The 26,515-nt window shown below is 46.0% G+C and overlaps 1 protein-coding gene across 1 annotated transcript in view; it reads left to right on the top strand.

The window, feature by feature from the left end:
- The window catches only part of Susd5 (sushi domain containing 5), a 44,868-nt gene that overhangs the window by 11,057 nt on the left and 7,296 nt on the right, over positions 1-26,515 (top strand). The window contains exon 4 of the mRNA XM_042281882.2: positions 14,257-14,445. Within this exon, the coding sequence (XP_042137816.2) occupies positions 14,257-14,445 (189 nt within the window). The remainder of the gene's footprint in view (positions 1-14,256; positions 14,446-26,515) is intronic.

A 26,515-nucleotide genomic window follows, 5' to 3' on the forward strand; every position in this document is an offset into this window, starting at 1 on the left:
GGACCTTCGGTTCCCAGCACTTATGTTGGGTGGCTTACAACTGCCTGGAACTCTAACTCCAGGGACTCCAATACCCCCTTCTGGACTTTGTGGGCACTGGCAATCACATGTGCACACACATAATTTAAAAAAAAACAACAAGTATTAAAAACAGTGAAAGCTATTTAGAAGGAGTCTAATTAGGGAAGCAGATAAAGCTGTGAGAGCCTGGATAGCAAAGTGAATGTGGCCAAGCAATGATACAATAGTAAGAAAGTTCAGAGAGGTGTGGTGGGAGGCATTGTCTCAGAGAATCCCTGGCACGGTGTGTATGTATCAAGAACCTCTGGAGATGGTGTGCATGTATCAAGAACCTCTGGAGATGGTGTGCATGTATCAAGAACCTCTGGAGATGGTGTGCATGTATCAAGAACCTCTGGAGGCGGTGTGCATGTATCAAGAGCCTCTGGAGATGGTGTGCATGTATCAAGAACCTCTGGAGATGGTGTGCATGTATGGTTACTGTCTCATTGCTGTGACAACAGATGATATAAGGAAGTAGGTCTTTACTTTGGTTCACAGTTTGAGGGTAGAGTCCATCTTGCTACAAGAGCTTCAGACCACTGTGGGCAGTATGTTCACATCTGGGAAGCAGAGAGGGACAAATGCTGCTGTCCCTCAGACTCTTCTCTTCCCAGAGGTTATAGGATGACACTGAGGACACTCTGAGGACATGTCTTGCTTCCTCAGTCAGTCACCTTCACAGACACACCTGGAGCTGTCTCCTATGTGGTTCTAAATCCAGTTAAGTTGATAAGAAAATTAATCCTCACAGTACATAATCATGGTTTTCCTGACTGGGGTCGGGGCTGGGGTAGATATACCACTATAGCTGTCCATCATTGGTCAAGGGGTGTGTCAGAAAATGTTGACTAATGGGTTTTTGTTTGCATTGGTACAAGTCCCACCATCTCACAAAGAGGTACATGTGCCCACCAGGAGCTTGTGCCTGGAAAGATCCAGGTCTCTAGGGAACCAGAGCCCTGGGCTGGATGGTGATGGCTCATGCCTTTAATCCCAGTACTAGGGAGGCAGAGGCAGGTGGACTATAGAGTAAGTTCCAGGACATCCAGGGCCACACAGAGAAACCCTGTCTCAAAACAAACAAACAAACAAACAAACAAACAAACAAGAACAGAGCCTTGTCCTTGTCCACTACAGATCCTGATAGTCACAGCTTACACTTCAGTCTCTCTTCCTAGTCAAGGGCATACTTAAAAATAATCCTCTTTCTGAGCTAGAGAATTGGCTCAGAGGTTAAGAGCACTTATTGCTCTTGCAGAGGACTCAGGTTTAATTCCCAGCACCCGTATGGAGGCTCATGACTGTCTGTAACACTGGTCCCAGGGAACCAGACACCCTTTTCTGACGTTTGAAGATACCGGGAACACATATGGTGCATATACGTACATCCATGCAAAACACTCACACAGTCACCCGTGACAAGCCCATCTTCCAGTATGAGCTCTCTGCCTAGGCAAAGGTCTGCATTTGCTGGCTTATATGGAAGACCATCATAGCCATCTGTCTCTCTGTCAGCCCAACCGCATAACCAAGAGATGTGGCCTTGTGTTTGCAAACATCTAGAGAGAGCAAAATCAATCAATCAATCAATCAATCAATCAATCAATCAATCAATCAAGCTCTCTCCCCCTCTCCCTCTCTCCTTTCTCTTTTTAACAGCCATGTAAGTAAATTCAAATGACCCTTTGCATCCCAAACCTTGGCAGTGTCGGGCCCCTGAGGGAAAGACAATGGAACCAGAACCTTGTCCTCTAGTGATCTCAAGGGAACAGGCCCTCTTTAGCTTTTGTGACATAATGTGCCACCCCAAAGCAGAGTGACTTGAAATGACAGCTTGGTAGCCCCACAATTTTTGTGGCTCTTGTGCTAGTCCTGGCTAGGCTCATTTTCAAATCTCTAGCCTGTTCGTGGTTTGGAGGTAGCCTTGCTCCTGGGGAGCTCCAGAGCCCATACCAGCTGGAACAGTGAATTTCAAAGGGAAACCCTGTCTGAAGGGAGCAGGAGACAGTGACAGCACCTGACATCCTCCCTCAGGCCTCCACACAAGTGTGCTCAGGCATGCACACTTGCACACACACAGAGATACACTGAGACACACAGATACACCCCCACATATATATCACACACACACACTCATTCCCCCCCACTCATACATACACCACACACAGACACTCCCCTCCACACAGCACCACACATACACATAGACATACATCACACACACAGACACTCCCCCCACAGCACCACACAGACACAGACCCCCACTCACACAGACACTCCCACACACATACATCACACACACAGACACTTCCCCCCACAGCACCACACAGACACCCCCTCACACACACAGACACCCCCACACACATACACCACACAAATAGACACTCCCCCCCCCCCCGAACAGTACCCCCTCACACACAGACACACAGACACTCCCCCCACAGGGTACCACACCCGCCCCCCACACCACACTAAAATAAATTAAGCTGCAGAGAATCAGAAAACAGAAAGGTTAAGCAACTGTCCAAGATTAAAATGGGATAAGAGACTTGATAATGAAATCCAATCCCAGATTGTTTCCTGGGTAGCAAAAAACAGCTCTATTTGACGCCATTTGAATATGGGTTGTGAATTGAACAGTTTGATATCAATTTTGATAATTACTGCTACCGTGGTAAGAGAACATCCTTGTTTTTAGGAAATGCACAGTAAAGTCTCTGTGGGTGAAGGGTATCATGTCTACAACCTACTCTCAAATGGATTAGAGAATTGTGTGTGTGTGCATGTGTGTGCGTGTATGTGTCTGTGTGTGCGTGTATGTGTGCGTGCCTGTGTGTGTGTACCTGTATGTGTGCCTGTGCTTGTGTGTGTGCCTGTGCTTGTGTGTACGTGTGCTTGTGTGTGCATATGTCTGTGTGTGCCTCTGTGTGTGTGTGTGCCTGTGTGTGCATGTATGTGTGTGTGCCTGTGTGTGTACCTGTTTGTGTGTGTCTGTACCTGTATGTGTGCCTGTGCTTGTGTGTATGTGTGCTTGTGTGTGCATATGCCTGTGTGTGCGCCTCTGTGTGTGTGTGTTTGTGTGTGTGTGTGTGCCCTCCCACGCACTGTAAGATTTTCCTAGTGAGATGTGACCCAGCACCTTACCTCAGCTAGGACACCAATGACAGGATAAGAAATGACTCTGTTCAAGTCGAGCTTGGTGGCGAGTTTCCTGGGGTTACCCTTGACTGACTCAAAAGCAACTGCAGTGTAGAAAGCTCACCTCACCGTGAGTATCCACTGAGGAAAGCTGCATCCCTAGTGCTCACACAGCTGTCCCTGTGTCCTGCTGTCCTGCTGTCCTGCCTGAGATGGACGGTGTAAGCCATTCCTCACAGCCCTCCAGGTTCCCTGGTGGAGCGGCTGCCCTTCCCCGTGAGGGGACTTGATGGATTACAGAGTGACAAGGGGGGACAGGTTACTGAGGGAAGGCCCACCTCCTTGGCTAAAGCAAACAGGCTGGCCGGAGAGTTCCCATGTACTCTCAAGCTGCTCATCTGAGCCCTCCTGGGGTTTGTTAGGACAGACAGACAGGATAAGAGAACCTGAAGACAGAGAGGCTCAGCTGAGAGGACCTGCGGGCGGGCGGGCGGGTCGGCCCAGCTCAGAAGGCGGAAGGCTCCTACCGGTGCATAGGGGAGGCTCAACTCGGTGCCTCAGCAGCATGCGCTCTTCCCTCTCTCTGAGTGGCACACCATGGCCATGTCACCACGATGCTGCTCCCCTCTGTAAGCCAGGAGGATAAAGAGTGCTGACTTCAAAACTGGCAGACGGGCATTGCTAAAAAGCCCAGCGGGAAGATGGGGCCTGGCTCACGTGCACACAGCCGCTCCTGCACTTCTTTAAAGCAGAGCTCACCACCAGCGGAGACGTGTCGGGTGCTTCTGTTTCAGACAGTCCATTTCCAGTCCCGTGGTATCTCACGTAAACTAGTAAGTGCAGTTATTTTTAGCCGACGGGATGCTGATGCCTCTTCCGCTAGGATTTTCCCCACTCTGCTTTGACAGCGTCTCAGTGGGGTTGGTGGCTTCCAGCCCCCGAGACAGAGCTGGCCTCACCTCCCTTCTTTACAGCTATTGTCACCTTTACTTCCCCTGAAGACAGGCGTGGACAGTTCCGTTATGCCTTCAAGAAGAGCCGGGTGCTCACTGTTCCCAGTCCTCCTGCCTAGAGGAGTCCCCCTGCCTCAGGAACGGCTTTGGGAGAATTCCCGACTGAACCATCTCTCTAGCCCCTGTTTGTCTATCCTTTAACCTCTGTCTACATGGGTGTGTAGAGGCCAGAGTCCGTGGTCAGGGCTGGTCCTCCTCTGATTTTGAGTGTTCCATGCTCAAATTTAATCTAGTGACGCCATGTTATAGAAGCAAGTGACATGCAGGTGAGTCTTCCCAACTCTTGCCCCTCACCAAGTCAAGGGTCTCCATGCACTGTGCCCCATCTCTTGTGGATTGTTTAGTCTTCTGGCCTTTGTGGATGGTACAGTGCTTTTCAACCTTCCTAATGCCGCATCCCTTTTAACACAGTTCCTCATGTTGTGGTGACCTCCCCCAAAACCACAAAACGATCTTCATTGCTACTTCATAACTGTAAATACTTCATGATGTAAATATCTGTGTTTTCTGATGGTCTTAGGTGACCCCTGTAAAAGGATTGTTCAGCTGGCAAGGTGTGGTGACAAACACCTTTAATCCCAGCACTTGGGAGGCAGAGGCAGGTAGATCTCTGAGTTTGAGGCCAGCCTGGTCTACAGAGTGAGTTCCAAGAGAACCAGGCTACACAGAGAAACCCTGTCTCAAAAAAAAAAAAAAAAGAAAAGAAAAGAAAAGAAAAGAAAAGAAAGAAAGAAAGAAAGAAAGAAAGAAAGAAAGAAAGAAAGAAAGAAAGGCTGTTCCACCCTCACCCTACCTCCCCACCCCCCAGAGAGGTTGCAACCCTTTGAAAACCCTAGCTTAGAAGACTCCAAGATGGGTAGCCATGTTGAAGATCTTGGTGCATCTGGGAATTGTCCCCAGAAGGAGGGCCATCTGAGATAAAGAGGGAACACTGAGAAGAGTTATCCGCAGGGGAAGAAAACTGGATTGGATTTGAAGGGGGAAATGGGAAGCCGTTGCCAGACTCTTGGCTAGGATGTGGTTTTTGAGCATCTTGTGGTTGTTCTAGTTGCTGGAGGGGGATGTAGATGAGCAGGAGGCCCTGAACTGGCTTCCCACATGGAGACCCATGTCTGTGACAAAAGGCAAGTCAGTGCTAAACTTCAGTTCATTCTGATGAAAAAAGCTGGAGATAAATTCAACACTGGGGACCAGACCCGTGGACCCTCGACTTCTATTTCCTGGTTTCTAATCCTGGCTCTGTCCTATGCTGTGAGAAGAATGTTAGAATTCCTGGTGCAGAATTAGCCATAGACAGATGAGCTAAAGAAGTAAATCACTTAGCCCTGCCTGACACAGGGATACACTCAAGCTAAAGTGGGAACCGTTATCATGTCCGGCTCAACAAGAACTCTACACATAGAGAATAATAATAGCCTGGCTTCTTCACTCTAACCCTACACAATTTGTTTGTTTTTTGTTTTTTGAGACATGTTTTGTTTTTTTAAAAAGATTTATTTATTTATTTATTATGTATACAGCATGTATGACTGCAGGCCAGAACAGGGCACCAGATCTCATTACAGATGGTTGTGAGCCACCATGTGGTTGCTGGGAATTGAACTCAGGACCTCTGGAAGAGCAGCCAGTGCTCTTAACCCCTGAGCCATCTCTCCAGCCTCGAGAGACAGGTTTTTTTTTGTGTAGCCCTGGCTGTCCTGGAACTCACTCTGTAGACCAGGCTGGTCTCGAACTCAGAGATTCATCTGCCTCTGCCTCCTGAGTGCTGGGGTTAAAGGCATGCACCACCACCACCCAGCAACAATGTTTAACTAATGAATTACCCATGGTTTTCTTTCAAAGTCTTTGAGCAAGGTTAAGAATGCACAGATTGTACATGCATGTAGTATGCCCATAGTCAAGTAGCACCTTGTCTAAGTATTAAGCTAAGGGTGGTGGGAGCTTAGCTTGATGGTAGAATGCTTGCCTCACCTGTGTGAGGCCCTGGGTTCTGTTTCCAGTAGCTCAAACAAACAAACAAATAAAAAAGTAAAGGATAACACACTAATAAGCCAAGAATAACATAGGTGTTGGATTTGTCTATGATTTCAATGTTGTGTTTTTCTACTGTGCTAAAACATTCTGACCAACAGTAACTTGGGGAGGAAAGGAATGATTTGGCTCACACTTCCAGGTCACAGTCCATCCCTGAGGGAAGTAAGGGCAGGAACTCAAGCAGGAACTGAGCAGAGAGACCAGAGAGGAATGCTGTTTATTGGCTCACTGACTGGTTCGTGGGTAGCTGGCTTTCTTACACAGCCCAGACCCACCAGCCTAGGGATGGTGCCGCCCAAGGTGGTATAGGTTCTCCCACATTATACAGCAATCAAGACAATCTCTCACAAACATGCCCACAGACCAATCTGATCATGGTAATTGAGGTTCCCTCTTCCCAGATGACTCTAGGTTAATCAATTTGACAATAAAATCTAATCAGGTCTGTGAGGGCAGCGTCTTTACCCACTGAGCCACCTCACTAGCCCAGGGTATCTCTTTTTTAGCAACATGTTTCTTGGGTGACTTGACTGCATGGTTGCTAAAAGAGAGGATGATGGGACCGGACAGTGGTGGTGCATGACTTTAATCCCAGCACTCGGGAGGCAGAGGCAGGTGAATCTCTGAGTTTAAGGCCAGCCTTGTCTACAGAGTGAGTTCCAGGACAGCCAGGGTTACACAGAGAAACCCTGTCTTGAAAACCAACCAAACAAACAAACAAAAAAGGATGGTGGAATATTAGAAGAGGAACTCCTAACTTCAAATTTTTTTCCTTTTGGGGAAAAAAAAAAAAGACGTCTTCACTTTGATGTGGCACTCTGTCCTACAGATTTATCCTAATAAATAAATAAAATGAATAAATATGGGGCAGGGAGATGGATCATGGGTAAAGTGCTTGGATCTGAGTTTGGTTCTCCAGAGTCCACATTTTTAAAAAGCTCACCAATGGCACTGGGTGAAGTTGCTTGCTGCATAAGCAAGAAGACCTTAGTTTGGATCCCCAGCACCCACATAAAAGCCAAGTGTTATGGCAATGTCTGTAACATGTCTGGAATTCCTGTGCTGGGGAGCTGAGACAACCGGGGTTCACGGGCTAGCCAATCTCACAAAAAAGTGAGCTCCAGCTTCCATGAGCAACCTTGTCTCAAACAGTGATGGGAGAGCAATGGAAGAGGACACAAGACATAGGCTTCTAGACTCTACACATGCACACATGGACAAATACAAATGCACACACACGCATGCACTCATGTGAACATCTAAGAAGCTACACCCCAGGATAAATAACAGCAAAACATGTAGTGATTGATAATAGTTTACTTTTTCTCATTTGTTTGTTTGTTTATTATGTGTGTGCCACAGCACTAGTGTGGAGCTGAGAGAACATGTGGGAGTCAGTTTTCTCCTATTTTGTGGGTACCAGGAATTGAACTCAATCCTCCAGACTTTGTGGCAAGCCCCTTTGCACCCTGAGCCATCTTGCTAGGCCTAAATAGATGTTTTTTTTTTTTTTTTTTTTTTTTTTTTTTTTTTGTGATATATATTTTTTATTTTACAATACCATTCAGTTCTACATATCAGCCATGGGTTCCCCTATTCTCCCCCCTCCCACGCCCTCCCCTTACCCCCAGCCCACCCTCCATTCCCATCTCCTCCAGGACAAGTCCTCCCCCAAGGACTGTGATCGACTTGGTAGACTCAGTCCAGGGAGGTCCAGTCCCTTCCTCCCAGACTGAGCCAAGTGTCCCTGCATAAGTTCCTGGTTTCAAACAGCCAACTCATGGAATGAGCACAGGACTTGGTCCCACTGCCTAAATGCCTCCCAAACTGATCAAGCCAATCAACTGTCTCACCTATTCAGAGGGCCTGATCCAGCTGGGAGCCCCTCAGTCTTTGGTTCATAGTTCATGTGTTTCCATTCATTTGGCTATTTTTTTTTCAATAATTGAGTAAAACTGAAATTTATTATATGCCACAGTCGTCCTACGGACCTCCATGCTATATATATATAGCCTCTATGGTTCTATGGGTTGTGGTCTGATTGTTCATTTTATATCTAGAATCCACCAATGAGTGAGTACATACCATAACTGTCTTTCTGGGTTTGGGTTACCTCACTCAGGATGATATTTTCTAGTTCCATCCATTTGCCTGCAAATTTCATGCTTTCATTGTTTTTCTCTGCTGAGTAGTACTCCATTGTGTATATGTACCACATTTTTTTCATCCATTCTTCCGTTGATGGGCATCTAGGTTGTTTCCAGGTTCTGGCTATTACAAATAGTGCTGCTATGAACATAGCTGAGCATGTATCTTTATGGTATGTATCAGCATTCTTTGGGTATATGCCCAAGAGTGGGATGGCTGGGTCTTGAGGTAGTTCGATACCTAATTTTGTGGGTACCAGGAATTGAACTCAATCCTCCAGACTTTGTGGCAAGCCCCTTTGCACCCTGAGCCATCTTGCTAGGCCTAAATAGATGTTCTTTTTTTTTTTTTTGTTTTGTTTTGTTTTTTTTTGTTTTGTTTTGTTTTTGTTTTTTCGACTCAGGGTTTCTCTGTGTAGCTTTGCGCCTTTCCTGGCGCTCACTTGGTAGCCCAGGCTGGCCTCGAACTCACAGAGATCCGCCTGCCTCCGCCTCCCGAGTGCTGGGATTAAAGGCGTGCGCCACCAACGCCCGGCATAGATGTTCTTAATACTTATTTATTTTTATTTTGTGTGCATTGGTGTTTTGCCTGGCTGTATGCATGTATGAGGGTGTCAAGCTGGAACTGGAATTACAGACAGTTGTGAGCTGCCATGTGGATGCTGAGAATTGAACCTGGGTCCTCTGGAAGAGCAGCCAGTGCTCTTAACCACTGAGCCAACTCTTTAGTCCTAAATAGACGTTCTTAGAGAGAACAAAAATAAATGCTAGAGAGAGAAACATGTGCACAGACGCACAAATTTTTAAAAATCTTCTAGCACATGAATCAAAGAAAAACTTTCAAGAGATTTTTTTTAACTAAATGAGAATAAAATACAATTTATTAAGATTTATGAGATGGTAGTCAGACAGAAATGTATAGCTTTGAGTGCTCATATCAGGGAGAATGAAGATCTAAAAATCAATCTAAGACACTCAAAATAGAGGAGCACAATGAAATTGAAAATGGGAAAATAAGGGAAAAATCAACAAAACCCAGAGTTAGTGCTTTGAAATGGCATTGATAAACCTGTAGTCAGACTACGGAAAAACCCGATAGAAATGGAAGAGGGAGGGCGGGAGAGATGTCTCGTTGGTAAAGAGCACTTTCTGATCTTTTGGAGGACCAGATTCTGATTCCCAGCATCCACATGGTATTGGGTGGCTCATGGCCACCTCTAACTCCAGATCCAGGGGAGCTGACACCCTTCTGGCCACCATGGGCACCCACACCTGTGTAGGCATGCATGTGCGTGTGTGTGTACACACACACACATGTGCACACACATGTACACACCACACACAAATAATAAAATAAGTACATTTGTAAAATAAATAAAAAAAAAATCCGGGGATGGTGGCACTTGCCTTTAATCCTAGCACTCAGAAGACAGAGGCAGAGAGGTCTCTATGAGTTTGAGGCCAGCCAGGTCAACATAAGTCCCAAGCCAACTAAAGCTACACAGTGAGACCTCCCCACCCAACCCTACCCCTCCAAAAAAAGAAAGAAAGAAATGAGAAAAGGGGACTCACTACAGATCATGTGAATATCAAATGAATCATAAAATAATATAAAAGGGGCTGGAGCAATGGCTCAGTGAGTAAGACAGCCTGATGCTTTCACACAGGACCCAGTTTGATCCCCAGCACACATGCTGGGTGGCTTACAACCACCTGTAACTCCAGCTCCGGGGGTTCTGACACCCTTTTCTGTCCTCCGAACTCACATGCACAAACCCACCCACAGACACACATAAATACATATGATTAAATATAAAAAAGATCTTAGTAGCTGTGCCCTCAGCTTTCAAAACCCAGATGAAATGAACTAGCTTGTTGAAAGAACAGTCTAGCAAAACTGTTAAGAAGACAGGAGCAATCTCACAAAGCCCCCCTCTTTCAAAGAACAGAATGAATAATAACTCTGAAACAGAGAGCATCAGGCACAGATGAGCCTGAGCATTTAAGGAAGAAATTATGCTGATTCTCTACAAAATTTTCCAGAAGTTAAAATCAGAAGGAACACTTCCTAATTTGTTCCATGAGGCCATTATTACCTCCAAACCAAAACCAGACAAGACATTCCAAGAAAAGAGGACTACAGACCAATATATCTCATGAACACAGACAAGGAAACATTAGCAAATTCAATCTAACAAGATGTAAAAGAATTATTCAGCCACGTGGTGACATGCCTGGAATCGCATCACTTAAGAAGGCAGGAGCAGGAGGGTCACAAATCTGAGGTCAATCTGGGCTATAGAGTGAGCCCCTGCTTTCCACCCCACCCCCCAAACAATTACAGGAGTTGGGAAGACGTCTTAGTGGATAAGAACATTTACTCTGCAACTATGAAGTTCTGGGTTCAAATTCTCACCATATAAGTCAAAAGCTGTATATGCCTGTTGTCCCAGAATTGGGGGTGGAGATGGGGGGGAGATCCTGGGAGCTTTTTGGACAAGCAGCCTGCTTAAATTTCAGCTTTCGTGTGAGACCAAGTCTCAAAGCTATAAGGTGGAAAGCCATAGAGAAGGACACTTGATGTCCTGCTCTGGACTCTGCAAGTACATATATGAGCACATGCACCCACACATTTCCATGCAGACAGCATGCACGTGCGCGTGCGTGCGCGCACACACACACACACACACACACACACACACACACACACACTCACACATAAAATGACTGTGTGGTAGAAAGCCCCAAACAATGTTTTAACTTTCCTCCATTTATTTGCTGAGCGGGAAGAGGGCATGTGCCTGCCATGGTGCACGTGTGGAGGGCAGAGGATGACTTCTGAGTCATGTGGGTTCTGGGGATTGAACCCAGGTCATCAGGCTTGCAGGCAAGTGCCTTATCCACTGAGCCATCTCTCCAACCCCAAACCTAAAACAATTGACAAAAGTGTCTTGAAATTGATTACAGTAAAGTTGCAGGATATGAATTATGATGTATATAGAGTCAGTTTTGATTGTCAACGTGATATAACCAAGAATCACTTGGGTAGAGAGTCTCAATGCGGGATGATCAACATTGGGTGGGCTGTCATCATGGCTGTGGAAGATTGTCTTAATTAATTGATGTGGGGAGACCCAGCCTACTGTGGGTGGCACCATCCCTAGGCAGGAGGGTCCTGAATGAATAAGAGACATTGAACTGAGCACAAGCAAGAAGGGGAGCTAGTGAGCAGGAATTCATTTCTCTCCTTTATCTTGATTGTGGATGTGATGTGACTGACATCTTCAGGCTCCTACCGTCCTGACTTCCCCTCAGCAGTAGACTATAACCTGGAATTATAAGCTGAACAAACCCTTCATCCCCTAAGTTGCTTTCTGTCAGAATATTTTATCACAGCAACAGAAATAAAACTTGAATACAAAGTTAATAAACAAAGTTCATCCTCCACTTCCCTCTATAACAGCACTGGACAGTGGGATTTGAACTTCAAAACATACCATCTGCAGTAGTACCTCCCAAATGAAATACTTAGATATAAATCTAAAACCAATGTTAAGTCTGAGGCAAACTACAAAACACTGAGGAAATAAAGAAAAATGTTCCATGTGAACAGTAAGCCTTGATATTGTCAATACAGTGGGTCTTCCCAGGTTGATCTCTTTTGACACAATGCCATAATCAAAATGCCCTGAAGCTATTTTATGGATATAATCAATTGCTATAGATACTATAACTAAAGGACTCAGAGCAGCCAATTCAATATTAAACAACAAAGTCTGAGGAACGACACCGCTGGACTTCAGGACTCCTGTTATTAGTAAGCAAGAGAGAGGGTGCTCATGGGAGAGTAACTCAGATCAGTGAGACAAAACTAGATTCACATCGTCAGGCAATGGGTCTTCGACAAAGGAACAAAGAAACACAATGGAATAAAGACGGTTACCAACTTAGATACCAGAAAAACCGGACATCCTGAAGTTGACATTAAACCCTTCATAGACATGAATTCAACAGCACGGATCACAGACCTAAGTGTAAAGCAACACGCTATGAACTCTGGGAGACAGCATAGAAGAAAGCCAAGGTGGCCTTGGATAGAGGAGTGAGCACCAAAGGGACAGTTTGGAAAAGATGCCATTGATAATTGGGGTTTATTAGATTAAATTCTGTCCCTCGGGTGCACCCACAGAATGAGAGAACAAGCGCAGGCTAGGGAACAGGTCTGCAGAAGACGCGAAGCAGACAAAGAACTCTCAAAACTCAGCAACAATGTAAACAAACAACTTGTTTAAAAAGTGGAAAAGCCAGGCAGTGATGGCCACACCTTTAATCCTGCCACTTGGGAGGCAGAGACAGGTGGATCTCAATGAGTTTGAGGTCAGCCTGGTCTACAAATCAAGTTCCAGGACAACCAGGACTTTATACAGAGAAACCATGTCAAAAAACCAAAAAGTAAATAAAAATAAAACAAATAAAAACAGAAAATGAACAAAAGACCTGAACAAATAACTCAACAAAGAAATAGACAGATAGCGAGCAAGCATATGAAGAGGTCTTCAATGCCCTTTGTCCTTAGGGAATTACAAAAGAAAACACATATTGGTCTATTTTCAGTTCTCTTGGCTGTGATTATATACCCTGATGAAAAGCAACTCAGAGAGGGAGAAAGGAGTTATTTTAGCTCACCATATTGGGTTAGTCCATGAGCACAGGAACTCCAGACAGCTAGTCAAATCACATCTATACTTGAGTAGAGAGAAGGAATGTGTATTTGCCCCCCCTCCCTTTGCTGGCTTGTTTGAAGCCTTTCCCTTTACATCTCTAATTTTATTTGATTTCATTTATTTATTTTTGGTTTTTCAAGACAGGGTTTCTCTGTATAGCCCCTGCCTTGGAACTTTCTTTGTAGACCAGGCTGGCCTTGAACTCACAGAGATCCACCTGTCTCTGCCTCCCGAGTGCTGGGATTAAAGGCCTGCGCCACTGCAGCCCATGTGATGTATGCTCCTTGATGACAGCCTTCTTCCTTCATCCTAACAAGGCAAAAGGAACTGCTCCTAGGCTTGTGTGTCTGAGTCATCCAAGGCAGAGGGGTCTTGGTGTCTGGCAGTTTAAAAATACAAGCTGTAGCATTTGGTGCCACACTGAGTCATTCAAGAAGCTTTTTTTTTATGTGTGTGCCTCCTCTAGTCAGGCATTCTGCCAGGCCACGAGTTAAATGAGGTTGCCCCTGGGATCCTGGTTCTGGGTGTACGTGGTACTCAGGGAACAGGGGGTCAGGGTAGGTGAGCTCACTCTGCAGTGTTTTGTTTTGGAAAAGTTCTGTATCATTTGTATATCCATTACTGGACATGATGCTGGGGTAAGGTACCTGACAGGGGGATTTCTTTGTCTCACAGTCTGAGGATGCAGTCCATATTTGGTGAAGAAGGTTCAAGGCTCCTGCATCCCCAGTCAGCTAGCTCGCTCTCCGTCCCTCCCTCTCTCCCTCCGTCCCTCCCTCCCTCTCCCTCTCTCTCCCTCCGCTCCCCTCTCTTCTATGTAGTAGCCTATCTTGGAACTTGATATGTAGACCATTCTGGCCTCGAACTCACAGAGACCCTCCTGCCTCTGCCTCCCAAGTGCTGGGATTAAAGGCGTGCGCCACCACTGCCTGCTACTTTCTCCTTTGTATTCAGTCCTGGACCACAGCGCATTAAGTGGTGCCACCTACATTAAAGGCCTCCAACCTCAATTAACCCAGTCTAGAAAATCCCACATAGACATGCCCAGAGACACATTTCCATGGTGACTCTAGAGCCTGTCAAGTTGACAAGATTAACTGTCACCGTTTGGAGATGTTGACTGTTGTTCCTTCTCCTCAGAGAGGCCCTGTGGAGACCCACCATCATTCCCACACACCATCCTCCAGGGTCGCACTGGCTTGGAGATGGGGGATGAGCTGCTGTATGTGTGTGCACCAGGCTCCGTCACAGGACGTGGAGAAACTGCCTTCACCTTGCTGTGTAACAGCTGTGGGGAGTGGTACGGACTGGTTCAAGCCTGCGGGAAAGGTAAGCACCGCTTGCCTACATGGAGCCCACACAGGGCTTTTAGAAGACCACCACCCTTTCCACCCCCAGATATTGAGAGCCTCTACACCTGGGAATGCATGCTCTTGGGGAATTTCACAACTGCACTCTTCATCTACCTGCTGGAGGTGAAGGTTAACAATGCCCCACCCCTCTCCTCTAAGGAAAGACTTGACCCAGGCTAAGTTGCTTGTTTTAAAGTTTGTATTATTTTATGTCTTATGGGTGCTTTGCCTGTGTATGTATCTGTCAACCCAGAGCTCACCAATGTAAACAGAGATAGTCTTGCTAGCCAACTTGCTCTGTCTCCACCTTCTGAGGTTTAAATTAGCCATAGGTCACTATGCCCACCCAGCATTTATGGTTTCTGGGGATCTGAACTCAGATCCTCACACTAGTATAGCAAACACTTTAACCAAGGAGCTGTCTCCCCAGCCCTGCTACAGTATTATATTTAGAACAGTTTGTCCTCAGATGTCTTGTAGGTCATGAGGGAATTAGGATGGTTGCGGGAGCACCATTAGGACCCTGCGATCCACCCCTGGTGTCTAAAGTTTTGGTTCATTGTATGTCTCCACTGCCAATTACTATCCATAGTGTGGTACAGCCCGGCGTGTCTGTCGGTCTGCTGGGAGGGACCTACGGCTTGTTTTCACTTTGTGGCTGTCAAACTGTGCACCATGACAGCTGTCATCCATGTCATCTGGTTCTCGGGAAGTGTCTTGTCATTGGCTCCCATAGGGGGATTCTGCCATACAACGTGCCTGTCCACACAGACACATTGCTCCCCAAGTGTTTTCTGGGTGAGCCTGGTCAGTCGGCCCTCTGGTGTTAATGGTTTTTCTCATTGCTGTGACCAAATCTCTAACAAGAGGCAACTTAAGGGAGGAAGGGCGGATTTAGACTCCATGTTCAAAGGGACACAGTCCTTGCCTGTGGGGAGTCACGGCAGCAGGAGCAAGACCATCTGGTCACATGACATCCAGTCAGGAAGCAGAGCACAGTCCTCGGCTTACCTTCCCCTCATCATGCAGTTGAGGACTCGTGCCCATGGATCGGTGCCTCCCACATTTGGTGTGGGTCTTCTTACCTCAGATAACCTCAAAATAGGGGATCTCTCACAGGCACGGCCAAAGGTTTGTCTCTTCCGTGATTATAGATCCTGTGAAGCAGGCAATCACAACAGCCGCATCACCCTCCCAACACAAGTATCTGATAGCCCACGGTTCACATTTCCAGCATTTGTGAATTAAACACAAGTGTCTGATAGCCCACGGTTCACGTTCCCAGCATGTTTGTGAATTAAGTCAAAACATTCTTTTCACCAATGGCAGTGAAGTCATGACATGTCAATCCAGCATTAAACTTTCCTCAAATCAATTTTCAGCTGAAATACTTTGTCAAGTTTTCTAATTGCTTAGAAATGGTCATTTACATCTAGGTGTAACACACATCTTTAATCCCAGCACTAGGGAAGCAAATTCAGGTGGATCTCTGAATTTGAGGCCAGCCTGGTCTGCAGAGCGAGTTCCAGGACAGTCAGAGCTGTTACTCAAAGAAACATTGTCTTGAAAAAGAAAGAGAAAGAAAGAAAGGAAGGGAGGGAGGGAGGGAGGGAGAAAGGAAGGAAGGAAGGAAGGAAGGAAGGAAGGAAGGAAGGAAGGAAGGAAGGAAGGAAGAAAGAAAGAAAGAAAGAAAGAAAGAAAGAAAGAAAGAAAGAAAGAAAGAAAGAAAGAAAGAAAGGAAGGAAGAAAGGAAGAAAGAAAGAAAGAAATGTTCATTTACATACCATAGGTTTTTTATGGGATATTCTTAATTAATATGTTATAAATATTTTTCTAAGCTTGGGAGGTATAGCTCATTCATAAAGTGCTTATACAGCATGTGTGAAGCTCTGGGTTTAATCTCCAGGGACACACAGAGACACAGACCCACACACAGACATACACACAGGCACACACACACACACACACACACACACACACACACACACACACACACACGCATGTGCGCGCACACACACATGCACACAATCAAATTAAACTGTGTTTTTTGTTTACTTTTGCATTATTGTTAGTGTGAGAGGTGAGCGTGTGTGTGTGTGTGTGTGTGTGTGTGTGTGTGTGTGTGTGTGTGTGTGTGTGTGCAGGTGTACACATGCTATGGCACACAAGTGAGGTCAAAGTACAGCTTGCAGGAGTCAGTTCTCTCCTCCACCATGTGGGTCCTGGGGATCAAACTCAGATCTTCAGGCTGTGCCTCGACCACTAACACCCACTAAGATGTCTCTCCTGCCTTGTTTCTTCTCCTTTCTTTCCTTCTTTATTTTCCTTTCTGCTGCTGCTCCTCCTCTTCCTCTTCCCCCTTCTCCTTTTTTTTTTTTTTTTTTTGATTCTGTGTAGCTCTGTCTGTCCTGGAACTCGATCTGTAGACCAGGCTGGCCTGGAACTCAGAGATCCACCTGCCTCTGCTGGAATTAAAGGTGTGCACCACCAAGCCCAGACCTGGTTTTTGTTTTTGTTTTTCCTGATACAGTCTAGGGGTCGTGATCAGGTTTGTTTTCTCTCCCAGGTACAGAATGAAAAGGCAGGAGTTTATACAGTGCTGGGGTTAGGACCCAGGGCTTCCTGAATGCTAAGCAAACACTCTACTAAGTGAGCTACACCCCACCCCATAAACAGAACTGTTAAAAATAAAGATTCTATCCCTGCCTGTGGCTTAATCTTGTTACTCTTCAGAGCATGTTTAAATGAATGTATTCTTTTAAATCCATTTTATAACCTTCCAGACCAGAGTGGGTATATTTAGGGTGGTTTAGCCACAGACTAGCTATACACTCTGTGGACCATTACAAACCTTTTGGTATTAGGTAAATACCAAATTTATAAATAATAAATGAATTATATAAAGTAAAATAGATTCCCATTATAAATATAATTTTTTGTTAGCATAGATTTTTAAATTCCCTGTGAAATTATTACAGAGGTGTCTACAGCCATTATCTCCCCTTGCTTATTAGTTCCTAGTCATTCAAGTGACAGAGACAGACAGGTGCTGGAGGGCGTTGCCCAGGATGTCTAGCACCCACCCTCACCCAGACCCTTAACGGTTTCCAGAGGCGCTGAAGTCGCACCTTCCTGTGAGCTACACCCTTCTACCAAATGGGTGGTTTGCTGGCCCAGGGAGGATGAGAACTAAATGCAGGTCTTGTGTGTTCTGGAAAGTGTTTATTTTCTCACTGCAATGAGGAGTCAGAGCTTTCAACTGATTCTGGCTTCTACACTTGGCTGGCTGGACAGAACACTACAGTTTTCCTTACTCTGAAGGGTTAGCATTTAAAACGTCTGTGTCCTAGTAAAAAAGTGTGTGTGTGTGTGTGTCTGCAGAACACCTTCACCAACATGGTCATGGTGGCACGCACCTGTAATCCCAACACTTGGGAGGTGGGGGACAAGAAGATTGGGGAGTTGAAGGTCATCCTTGACTGAATAGCAAGTTCAAGGTTAGCCTGGGATACATGAAAACACATCTGAAAAAGAAACAGAAAAGGACTGCAGATGTTGCTCAACTGATAGATGCTTTCCTAGCATGTGTGAGGCCATGGGTTAGCTCCTCAGCACCACACAAACTGTGCATGGTGACACACATCTGTGATCTGAGCAGTCTGGAGGGGAAGGCCGGAGGATCCGGAGTTCGATGCTATTCTCAGTTGCATAGTGAGTTCTAGGACAGCCTGGGCAACATGAGATTTTTTTTGAGGGTTGGGGAAGATTGTTTTGGAAGGAAGGAAGGAAGGAAGGAAGGAAGGAAGGAAGGAAGGAAGGAAGGAAGGAAGGAAGGAAGGAAGGGGAAAGAATGGGGAAGAGAGAACAGATTAGGCAAGTTTAGGGCCAGCCACTCTCCTGACACTACAGACTTACAGAGAACATACTTGGAACCTGGGAGGTGGGGATTTACTCATTTGCTAGGGTGCTAACACACTGTATCTGAAGCCCTAGGTTTGATCCCTGGCACCATACAAACTGCATGGTAGCACACACCTGTCACCCCAGCACTTGGGAGGTGGCGGAAGGAAGCTCAAAACTTCAAGGTCATCTCTGTGCCACACGGCAAGTGAGGGGACAGTCTGCACTACAGGTGACAGTCTTAAAACAAGAAGTAAACAGACATATGGGACATGGGCTAGAAGGCTCTACTGGCCTTTGGGAGTCTCAGGGCTTACCGGAGGCTTTTGGAGGTGAGGTTTTCTGCTTCCACCTTGCTTGTCTATAGCCATTCTCTCCCACTCTGGCCACACAGGCTACGTGGCCTCTTTTGGAGCCAGGGGTAGAGGCCACAGAACCACCTCATCCTGAGGCCAAGTGACGGTAGTGGAGGACACAAGAGATGAGACTGGAGAGGAGAGGGTCTGTGAGCCAAGAGAACCACAAAGGCATGTTAGGAGGTCAGCAGTAGGTTCATGTGACCGGGGTGGGAAGTGTTCTCATTGTACCAGTGGCCCAGAAAGAAAAATGGCCTTGAAGAACATAGGCTTGGCATAGTTAGACGCCGATAGAAACCAGACCCAGCATGGAAATCTGTGGCATCCTGCTCAAGGAGCAGAGCACTGAGGTTTTCTGTAATTAGAGCAACAAGCCGTTGTAGTTAGATACTGAGCACAGGAACGAGGCTTGCCAGACTCTGCTGCCAGCCCAGGAATGGAAACCAAGCTGTGTGGATTTGGCCAGGAGAGTGGAAGACTGAACAGCTATACCCAGACCAGAGCTCTGAAGCCCAAAGCTAGAAAATACCAGCATGTGAGAACTTAGCAGGCCAGTTAGCTTAGTGGTCACAGCTTGCTGGACCCCAGGAACACCTGGGCTACATCTAGGAGATAAATATCTCTCAATTTTTCAGGACAGTGAATTAAGACTCAGGAAAGCAGAGGGGCGTGTTCTGTTTTCAGCTCTCCTCGGATCCTTCTATCATTTAATTGTCTTAAATAAACAATCTTCAAAATGACAAGAGTTAGGGCTGATGAGATGATTCAGAGGGTAAAAGCACTTGTCACCAAGCCTGAGGACTTGAGTTTGAAAGACAGAACCGACTCCCAAATGTCCTCTGACCTCCACCCATGTGCTGTCACACACACACACACACACACACACACACACACACACACACACACTAATAATTAATTAATGTTTTTAAAATTCGAGCAAGCAAAACAAGCCCTCAGCACCCCTTGGAAAGCCTGCTTACCAGCTCCACCTGTGTCTTCCCTGGTCTCCTCCCTGGGAAGCGGGGGATTAAAATGTATCAATGGTGGTACACACCTCTAATGCCAGAGCTCAGGAAGCTCTCTGTGAGTCCGAGGGCCGAGGGAGAGAATGGTCCCCTTCCTCACTCCCTCTTAATTACATCATCACTGCATTGCCACCCTGGTACATCCCCCACTCACCAAACCCACTGAATACAAGGGCCATAGGACCTCCTGCAGGCTGGGAAGCAATGCACATTTCTTGGCTTTCATGTCCTTGACTTTTGCAGTCATTAAATCCATTGAGTCCTTCTGTGAAGAACCATCACATCTTTGCAAATCACCCAAAACACCACCTTTCTGGCTTCTCTACTACCTCATCATCTGCCTCATGGGCTTCTTGAGGCACCCAGTGACTAGCAATTGGTTTGTTTCAGCCCTACAGACACACTTAAGAAGCTGCCCAATGATAGCATGTGACAAGGGGGAGCTCTTATCCAAACCCATGTGCACCCAGCTCCAGCCCTTCCCAGAGTACTTCCCCAAATAACTGTTCTCCAATTTGAAGCAGTTCCCTAATTTTAAAAAAGATGCTCATTGGACAAACATGAAAGTGAGTAAAATATTTATTGAAGACCTCTGTGTGTGTGTGTGTATTTGTTTTGTTTAGCGTGTTTTTATTTATCATTTACTTATTTTGTGTGGGTGTGTGCACCATGGTGCACATGTGGAGGTCCGAGGACAAACTGTAGCGGTGCCTTGTGGGACCCAGAAACCCCACTCAGGTCCTCGGAGCTGGCAGCAGGCACCTTTACCCCATGAATGGGCTTGACTTCTCTGTATCATGTTTGCTAAGGGATTTTTGTTTGTTTGTTTGGGGGACAGTATCTCCTGTTGCTCAAACTGGCCGAGAACTCATCTGACAGCTGAGATGACCTTGGACTTCAGGTCCTCCGGCCTGCACCTCCCAATTCTGAGGCTGCAAGTGTCTGCCACTATGCCTGGCTTTCTCCAGCCTTTCCCTAACTCCCCTGCCCTGATCGGCCATGAACACAAGACACCTCTGTTAGGCACTAAGAAAAGAGCTATTGCCAACCAAAGATCGGATCCATGCCGTTTCTGTCCTGGGAATTGTGACGTCTTCTTCCTAGACCTTTGTTTAAAGCTTACCTCACATACAACAAACCATCCACGTCAAATACAAAAGGATCCGAGTCACCCCAGGTGGATACACCTGTGAAACCACTATCACAGTCAAAAACCGAACCCAGGGCTGGAGAGGTGGCTCTGCAGTTAACAGCCTTGGCTTCTCTTCCAGAGGATCCGGGTTCAATTCCCAGCACCTACATGGAGGCTAACAACCATCTGTAACTCCACCTGAGGAGGATTCTAGGAACTGAATTTGAGTCCTTTCTTGTCTCTTCAGGCACCAGGCATATACATGATGCACATACATACAGACAAAACACCCATACACATAAAATAAAAATATTAAAAAATCAGAACATCTCTGCCCTTCACTCCAACTTTCTCCTGTGCCTTTCTACAAAAGGCATTTTACACACTCCACCTCATTTAGTCTTTAAAAGTGTGAGTGTATTAATGGCTAGCCCCAATGTGCAGATGGGAAAACTGAGGTTCGCAAAGCTTCCCTGATTTGCCCATGTCACACAGACAGGAAAATCACAGGGCTGGGATTTAAAGCCTGTGTCTCTCCAGTGTCATCATGGAATAGGGGTGTCTCTGCCAGAAACCTCAACACTTCCAGCAAAGCCAGGAACCCTCTCCCAAACTGTCTTCTCCTTGAGTTACCCCTCACTTCCGCTCTCATTTCGGAAGGCATTCTTTTGGTTTCTTAAACCAACTTCAGTCTCTATTTTTCTCTGCCATTTGGGCTTCATTTTCCTCATTGACTCAAACATGAGCCCGAAGCTGAGTTTAGAATTCCCTCGTCAATATGACCGTATTTGTTCAGAGGTTCACTGAGCCGCTAGTTATTTCTGGCATGTCTGGATGTCTTTTTTTAAAATGACTATTTTTAAAGGCTGTGTAGCCAGGACCAGAGGGCAAAGAGAACCTATGTGCAGGCTTCCCAAAATGTGCCATGACAAGGATGGACAGTGGTGGCATCAGGAAAAGGCTGGAGCTCTGGGCTCCTTCTGGACATCTGCCCCTGACCACATTCTTATGAGAACTGCAGACATGCAAGTGTGCAGAGGTGGCTGCTGGAGCTGAGGATGGGGGTGAGGGCGAGGAGGGAGAGAGAGGTCAGAGATGTCAAGAACAGATCCCATAGGCTGAATAAGTCAGGGCATTGTTTATCTAGTTTTCTGTGGTTCTCTCTCTCTCTCTCTCTCTCTCTCTCTCTCTCTCTCTCTCTCTCTCTCTCTCTCTCTTTCTCTCTCTCTTTCTCTCTGCCTCTGTCTCTGTCTCTCTCTGTCTCTCTGTCTCTGTCTCTCTCTCTCTGTGTACATGTGTACATGTATGTGCATGAGGACCAGAAGACAGCTTAGGGTGTCATTCTTCACATACTATGTTTAGAAAAAAATGTTTATATGTGTGTTTATCTATGTTGTGCATATTACATGTGTGGATGCCTGTAGAAGCCAGAACAGGGGTGTAGGAACCTCTAGAGCTGGGATTAGATGTGTTTATTAGCCACCTGATATGGGTGCTGGGAACTAAACTTGGGTTCTCTGGAAGAACAGGAAATGTTCTTAAGCCCTGAGTCATCTTTAAAATTTTCTCTATTTATTTAAACTTGCTGTCTCGTGGCCTGGAATTCACCAAGCAGGCTAGGCTGGGTAGCCAGGAGCCCCAGGAGTCCACCTGTCTCGGTCACTGTGCTACTGCTGTGAAGAGACACCATGACCAGTGCAACTCTTATTAAGAGAAGGCATTTGATTGGGGCTGGCTTACAGTTCAGAGGTTTAGTCCACTGTCATCATGGTGGGGAGCATGGTGGCAGGTAGGCAGACACGGTGCTGGAGAAGGAGCTGATCTACATCTACATCCACAGACAGCAGGCAGAGAGAGACACTGAGCCTGGCTTGGGCTTTTGAAGCCTCAAAGCCAGCCCCAGTGACACACTTCCTCCAACAAGGCCACACCTCCTAATCCCTCTTAAGTAGAGCCAATCCCTGATGACTAAACATTCATAAATACAGATATAGATATAGATATAGGTATAAATATAGATATAGATACAGATACAGATACAGATACAGATATATAGATATAGATATAGATATAGGTATTATAGATACAGATACAGATACAGATACAGATACAGATATAGATATGAGCCTATGGAGGCTATTCTTATTCAAACCACCACACCACCTATCTCTACCTCTCCAGCATTGAGTTCAAGAATCTATGCCCCACACAAGATTTTTTTACCTGGGTTCTGGGGGTTGAGTTCAGGTTCTTGCGCTAACAAGGCATGAGTCATCACCCCAGAGTTAGTGATTTAGGTGGTTTTGCTAATCCCACCAGGCAAGAATAAGACCACTACCATAGTTTTTGAGCCAAATTTGAAGCAAACTTTATTAAATAATGGCCAGGTCCATGGATACTGGCTAGGTCCATTCCCAGGATTCCCAGAATATGTCACCAAATTACATTAGTCTGGGGCTTATAAAGGCAAAACTCACAAGGCTATGTACTTCCTGCCTTCATCTAAACAGAGGCAAGCACACAACCTAAGGTACTTCCTGCCTATGTGTAATCAAGCATCCATCCTGTGATATTAGAGCAACCAAGCTTGTTTACAGAAGCAAAAACACAGAGTTTGTTGTCTTACATAAACAACGGCCCCCAGCATTCCAGCCCCAGCAAGGGGGGCTTACAGGTTGGAGGCATTTTTCTTTTATAGATCTCCTAAGCACAATAATATAAACTTAAAACATAACTTTAGCCATCACAGTTTTTGTTTTGAGACAAGAGTCCATGATGTAGCCCGGCTGGCCTGGAATCTGTTGTATAGACCAGGCTGGGTTCAAATGGGGTGATTATCCCACCTCTGTCTCCTAAACATCTGGAACTGCAGGTAAGAGACTCTACCTGACTCAAATATAGAGATTTAATCATGTGAATCATGTCAATATAATTGTACTATATGTGAAGTTCATGGTAGATAGATTTTGGTTTTTGGTTTTTTGTTTTGTTTTTTAAAGATTTATTTATTTATTTGTTGTGTATACAGCATGTATGACTGCAGGCCAGAAGAGGGCACCAGATCTCATTACAGATGGCTGTGAGCCACCATGTGGTTGCTGGGAGTTGAACTCAGGACCTCTAGAAGAGCAGGCAGTGCTCTTACCCACTGAGCCATCTCTCCAGCCTGGGAGATAGACTTTGTAATGGGGATGCTAGTGGTCATGCCCTGGATTAGAGAAAGAACTGAACATCTGGGGGAGACAGAAGACCAAGCCTCAGAAAAAGGAACAGTAAACACTTTATTCCCTAAGGATGGGAGAAGCATAAAGGCTGAAGTCCACTAAATAGACACAGACTTGGGGATTTTATAGGACCCCTGTCCCCTATTGGTCCTGTCTAGATACCCACCCCCGCCTTCCTGGACCAGGAAGCCGCCATCTCAGGAAGATGCTTTTCACCTTCCTTGTCTATGGCCCTCTGACTCTCCGGGTTTTTTAGTTGCTCTTATAGAAAATAATACTGAGTCGGCATCTCTGGGTTGTTGGATGCTAATTTCCTTCACTGTGTGGCGTTTACTCTCAATGTGTCCCTTAATATGTTGTATACTTTATTCTCTTTTTACATTTAGTTATTCTCCCTCCCTCCCCCCCATCCCCCCCCCCCTCTCTCTCTCTCTCACACACACACACACACACACCTGTGTGTACATTCTTGTGCCACAGCACGTGGGGTAGACAGCTTCTACCATTGGGTTTCCTGAGATGTAACTCGGGTCACCAGATTTGGCAGAAAACACCTTTATTGGCTGAGCTATCTCACTGCATACTTTATATATACACAGTGACCACCTGGGGAGATGGCTCAGCAGTTCAGAACAGTGGCTGCTCTTCCAGAAGACCCAGGTTTGATTCCCAGCACCCACACGAGAGCTTATAATCATCTGTAACTGCGCTTCTAAGAGATAACCTCTTCTGACCTCCTCCGGCACTAGACACACACGCATGTTTCGCAGACATATACGCAGGCAAAGCGGCCATACAAGCTGCCATGGGAATGCTGGGAATCAAGCCTGGATCCTCTGAAAGAGCAGCCACTGCTCTTAACTGTTAAGCCCCTAAAACTAGTTTTTAATTTGAAAATTTTATGGCTTTTATTTGTTTTTCTTTTTGAAATAGACTTGTTGTGTGGCCCAAACTGGTCTCAAACTGCCAACCCGTGCCTCAGACTCCCAAATACTGGCATTGCTGGCATGTACCATCATGCCTCACTAAAACAAATGGATTTTTGTTTTTTAGGAAGAGTCACACTCTGTTGCCCGGGCTTGACTCAAATACAGTGGTTTTCCCACCTCAGCCTCTCGATTGCTGGGATTATAGGCACGAACCACCATGTCCAGCTTTAAATTTTATTTCTATTTATTTATTTATTTATTTATTTATTTATTTATTTATTTGGTTTTTCAAGACAGGGTTTCTCTGTGTTGTTTTGGTGCCTGTCCTGAATCTCACTCTGTAGACTAGGCTGACCTCGAACTCACAGTGATCCACCTGGCTCTGCCTCCCAAATGATGGGATTAAAGGCAAATGCACTGCCGGCTTAAATTTTATTTAAAAAAAAAAAAAAAAAAAGACCAGGTTATGATAGTGAATGCCTTTAACCCCAGCACTTGGGGTTGTGAGTTCAAGGCCAGCCTGGTCTACAGAGCAAGTTCCAAGACAGCCAGGGCTACACAGAGAAACCCTGTCTCAAAAAACAAACAAAAAGACACAGGCCAAACATCTCATTTACTCCTGACTTCTGTATTCTGTTTCCTAAAGTAGCAGTCAAATAAAAACGCCCAGGGAGAGGCCTGGTTTTCTGCCAGGAAAACCACGAAGCTCTCTTCCCTCGCCTCCTGTGTGTAGATTACAGGCTCTAGACTGTGTCAGCCCAGGCTCCTGTGGAGAGTGCCATGTATGGAGGAGCTAAGATCCTGGGCATGAAGTCAGCTTGCAGAAACACAGAGGGCATCTGAGAGAAGTCACATCTGAATAGCAAAGGGCTGGTCGTCTGCATCTCTGAGGCAAATGTACTTTCTGGTAGAAATGTAGTCAATAACAGACTTTGCTGTTTGCTGTGAGAAAATCATGCCTGGGATACTCTCCCACGAGGAAGCTGTTCGTAAACACTTGCTGGTCCTCATTCTCATTTGAGATTTGGGGGAAATAGACACAATAAGAGCTACTTCTGAGCCAGGACCTCATGGGGCCTGGGAATCTGGGGACAGGAAGGTCCTGGCTAGGGCACTGGGAGGCCATCCTGGGGTATCTAGCCACAGGGAGCCCTAAAGGCAGGTACACATTTACACACACACACACACACACACACACACACACACACACACACACACACACGCGCGCGCACGTGTGCATGTATGTAAGCTGAGAATGACTTTAAGCATCTCGTGGACACTGTCCACTCCCTAGCTCAATAGGGATGACCTTCCAACACCTCAGACTCCATACACAAGGCCAGTGTCTCCTACTCCAGACAGTGGGAATGAGACCATGGCTCATCTCTTGTTCCTACTGAAGACACCTGCTTTGCTCAGCAACATACTTAGATATGCAGCATAAATCACACAGGAGGAATTGAGCAGTGTTTCCCAAGTGC

This window comes from Peromyscus maniculatus, chromosome 7 (assembly GCF_049852395.1).
Source record: "Peromyscus maniculatus bairdii isolate BWxNUB_F1_BW_parent chromosome 7, HU_Pman_BW_mat_3.1, whole genome shotgun sequence".
Taxonomy (NCBI): Eukaryota; Metazoa; Chordata; class Mammalia; order Rodentia; family Cricetidae; genus Peromyscus; species Peromyscus maniculatus.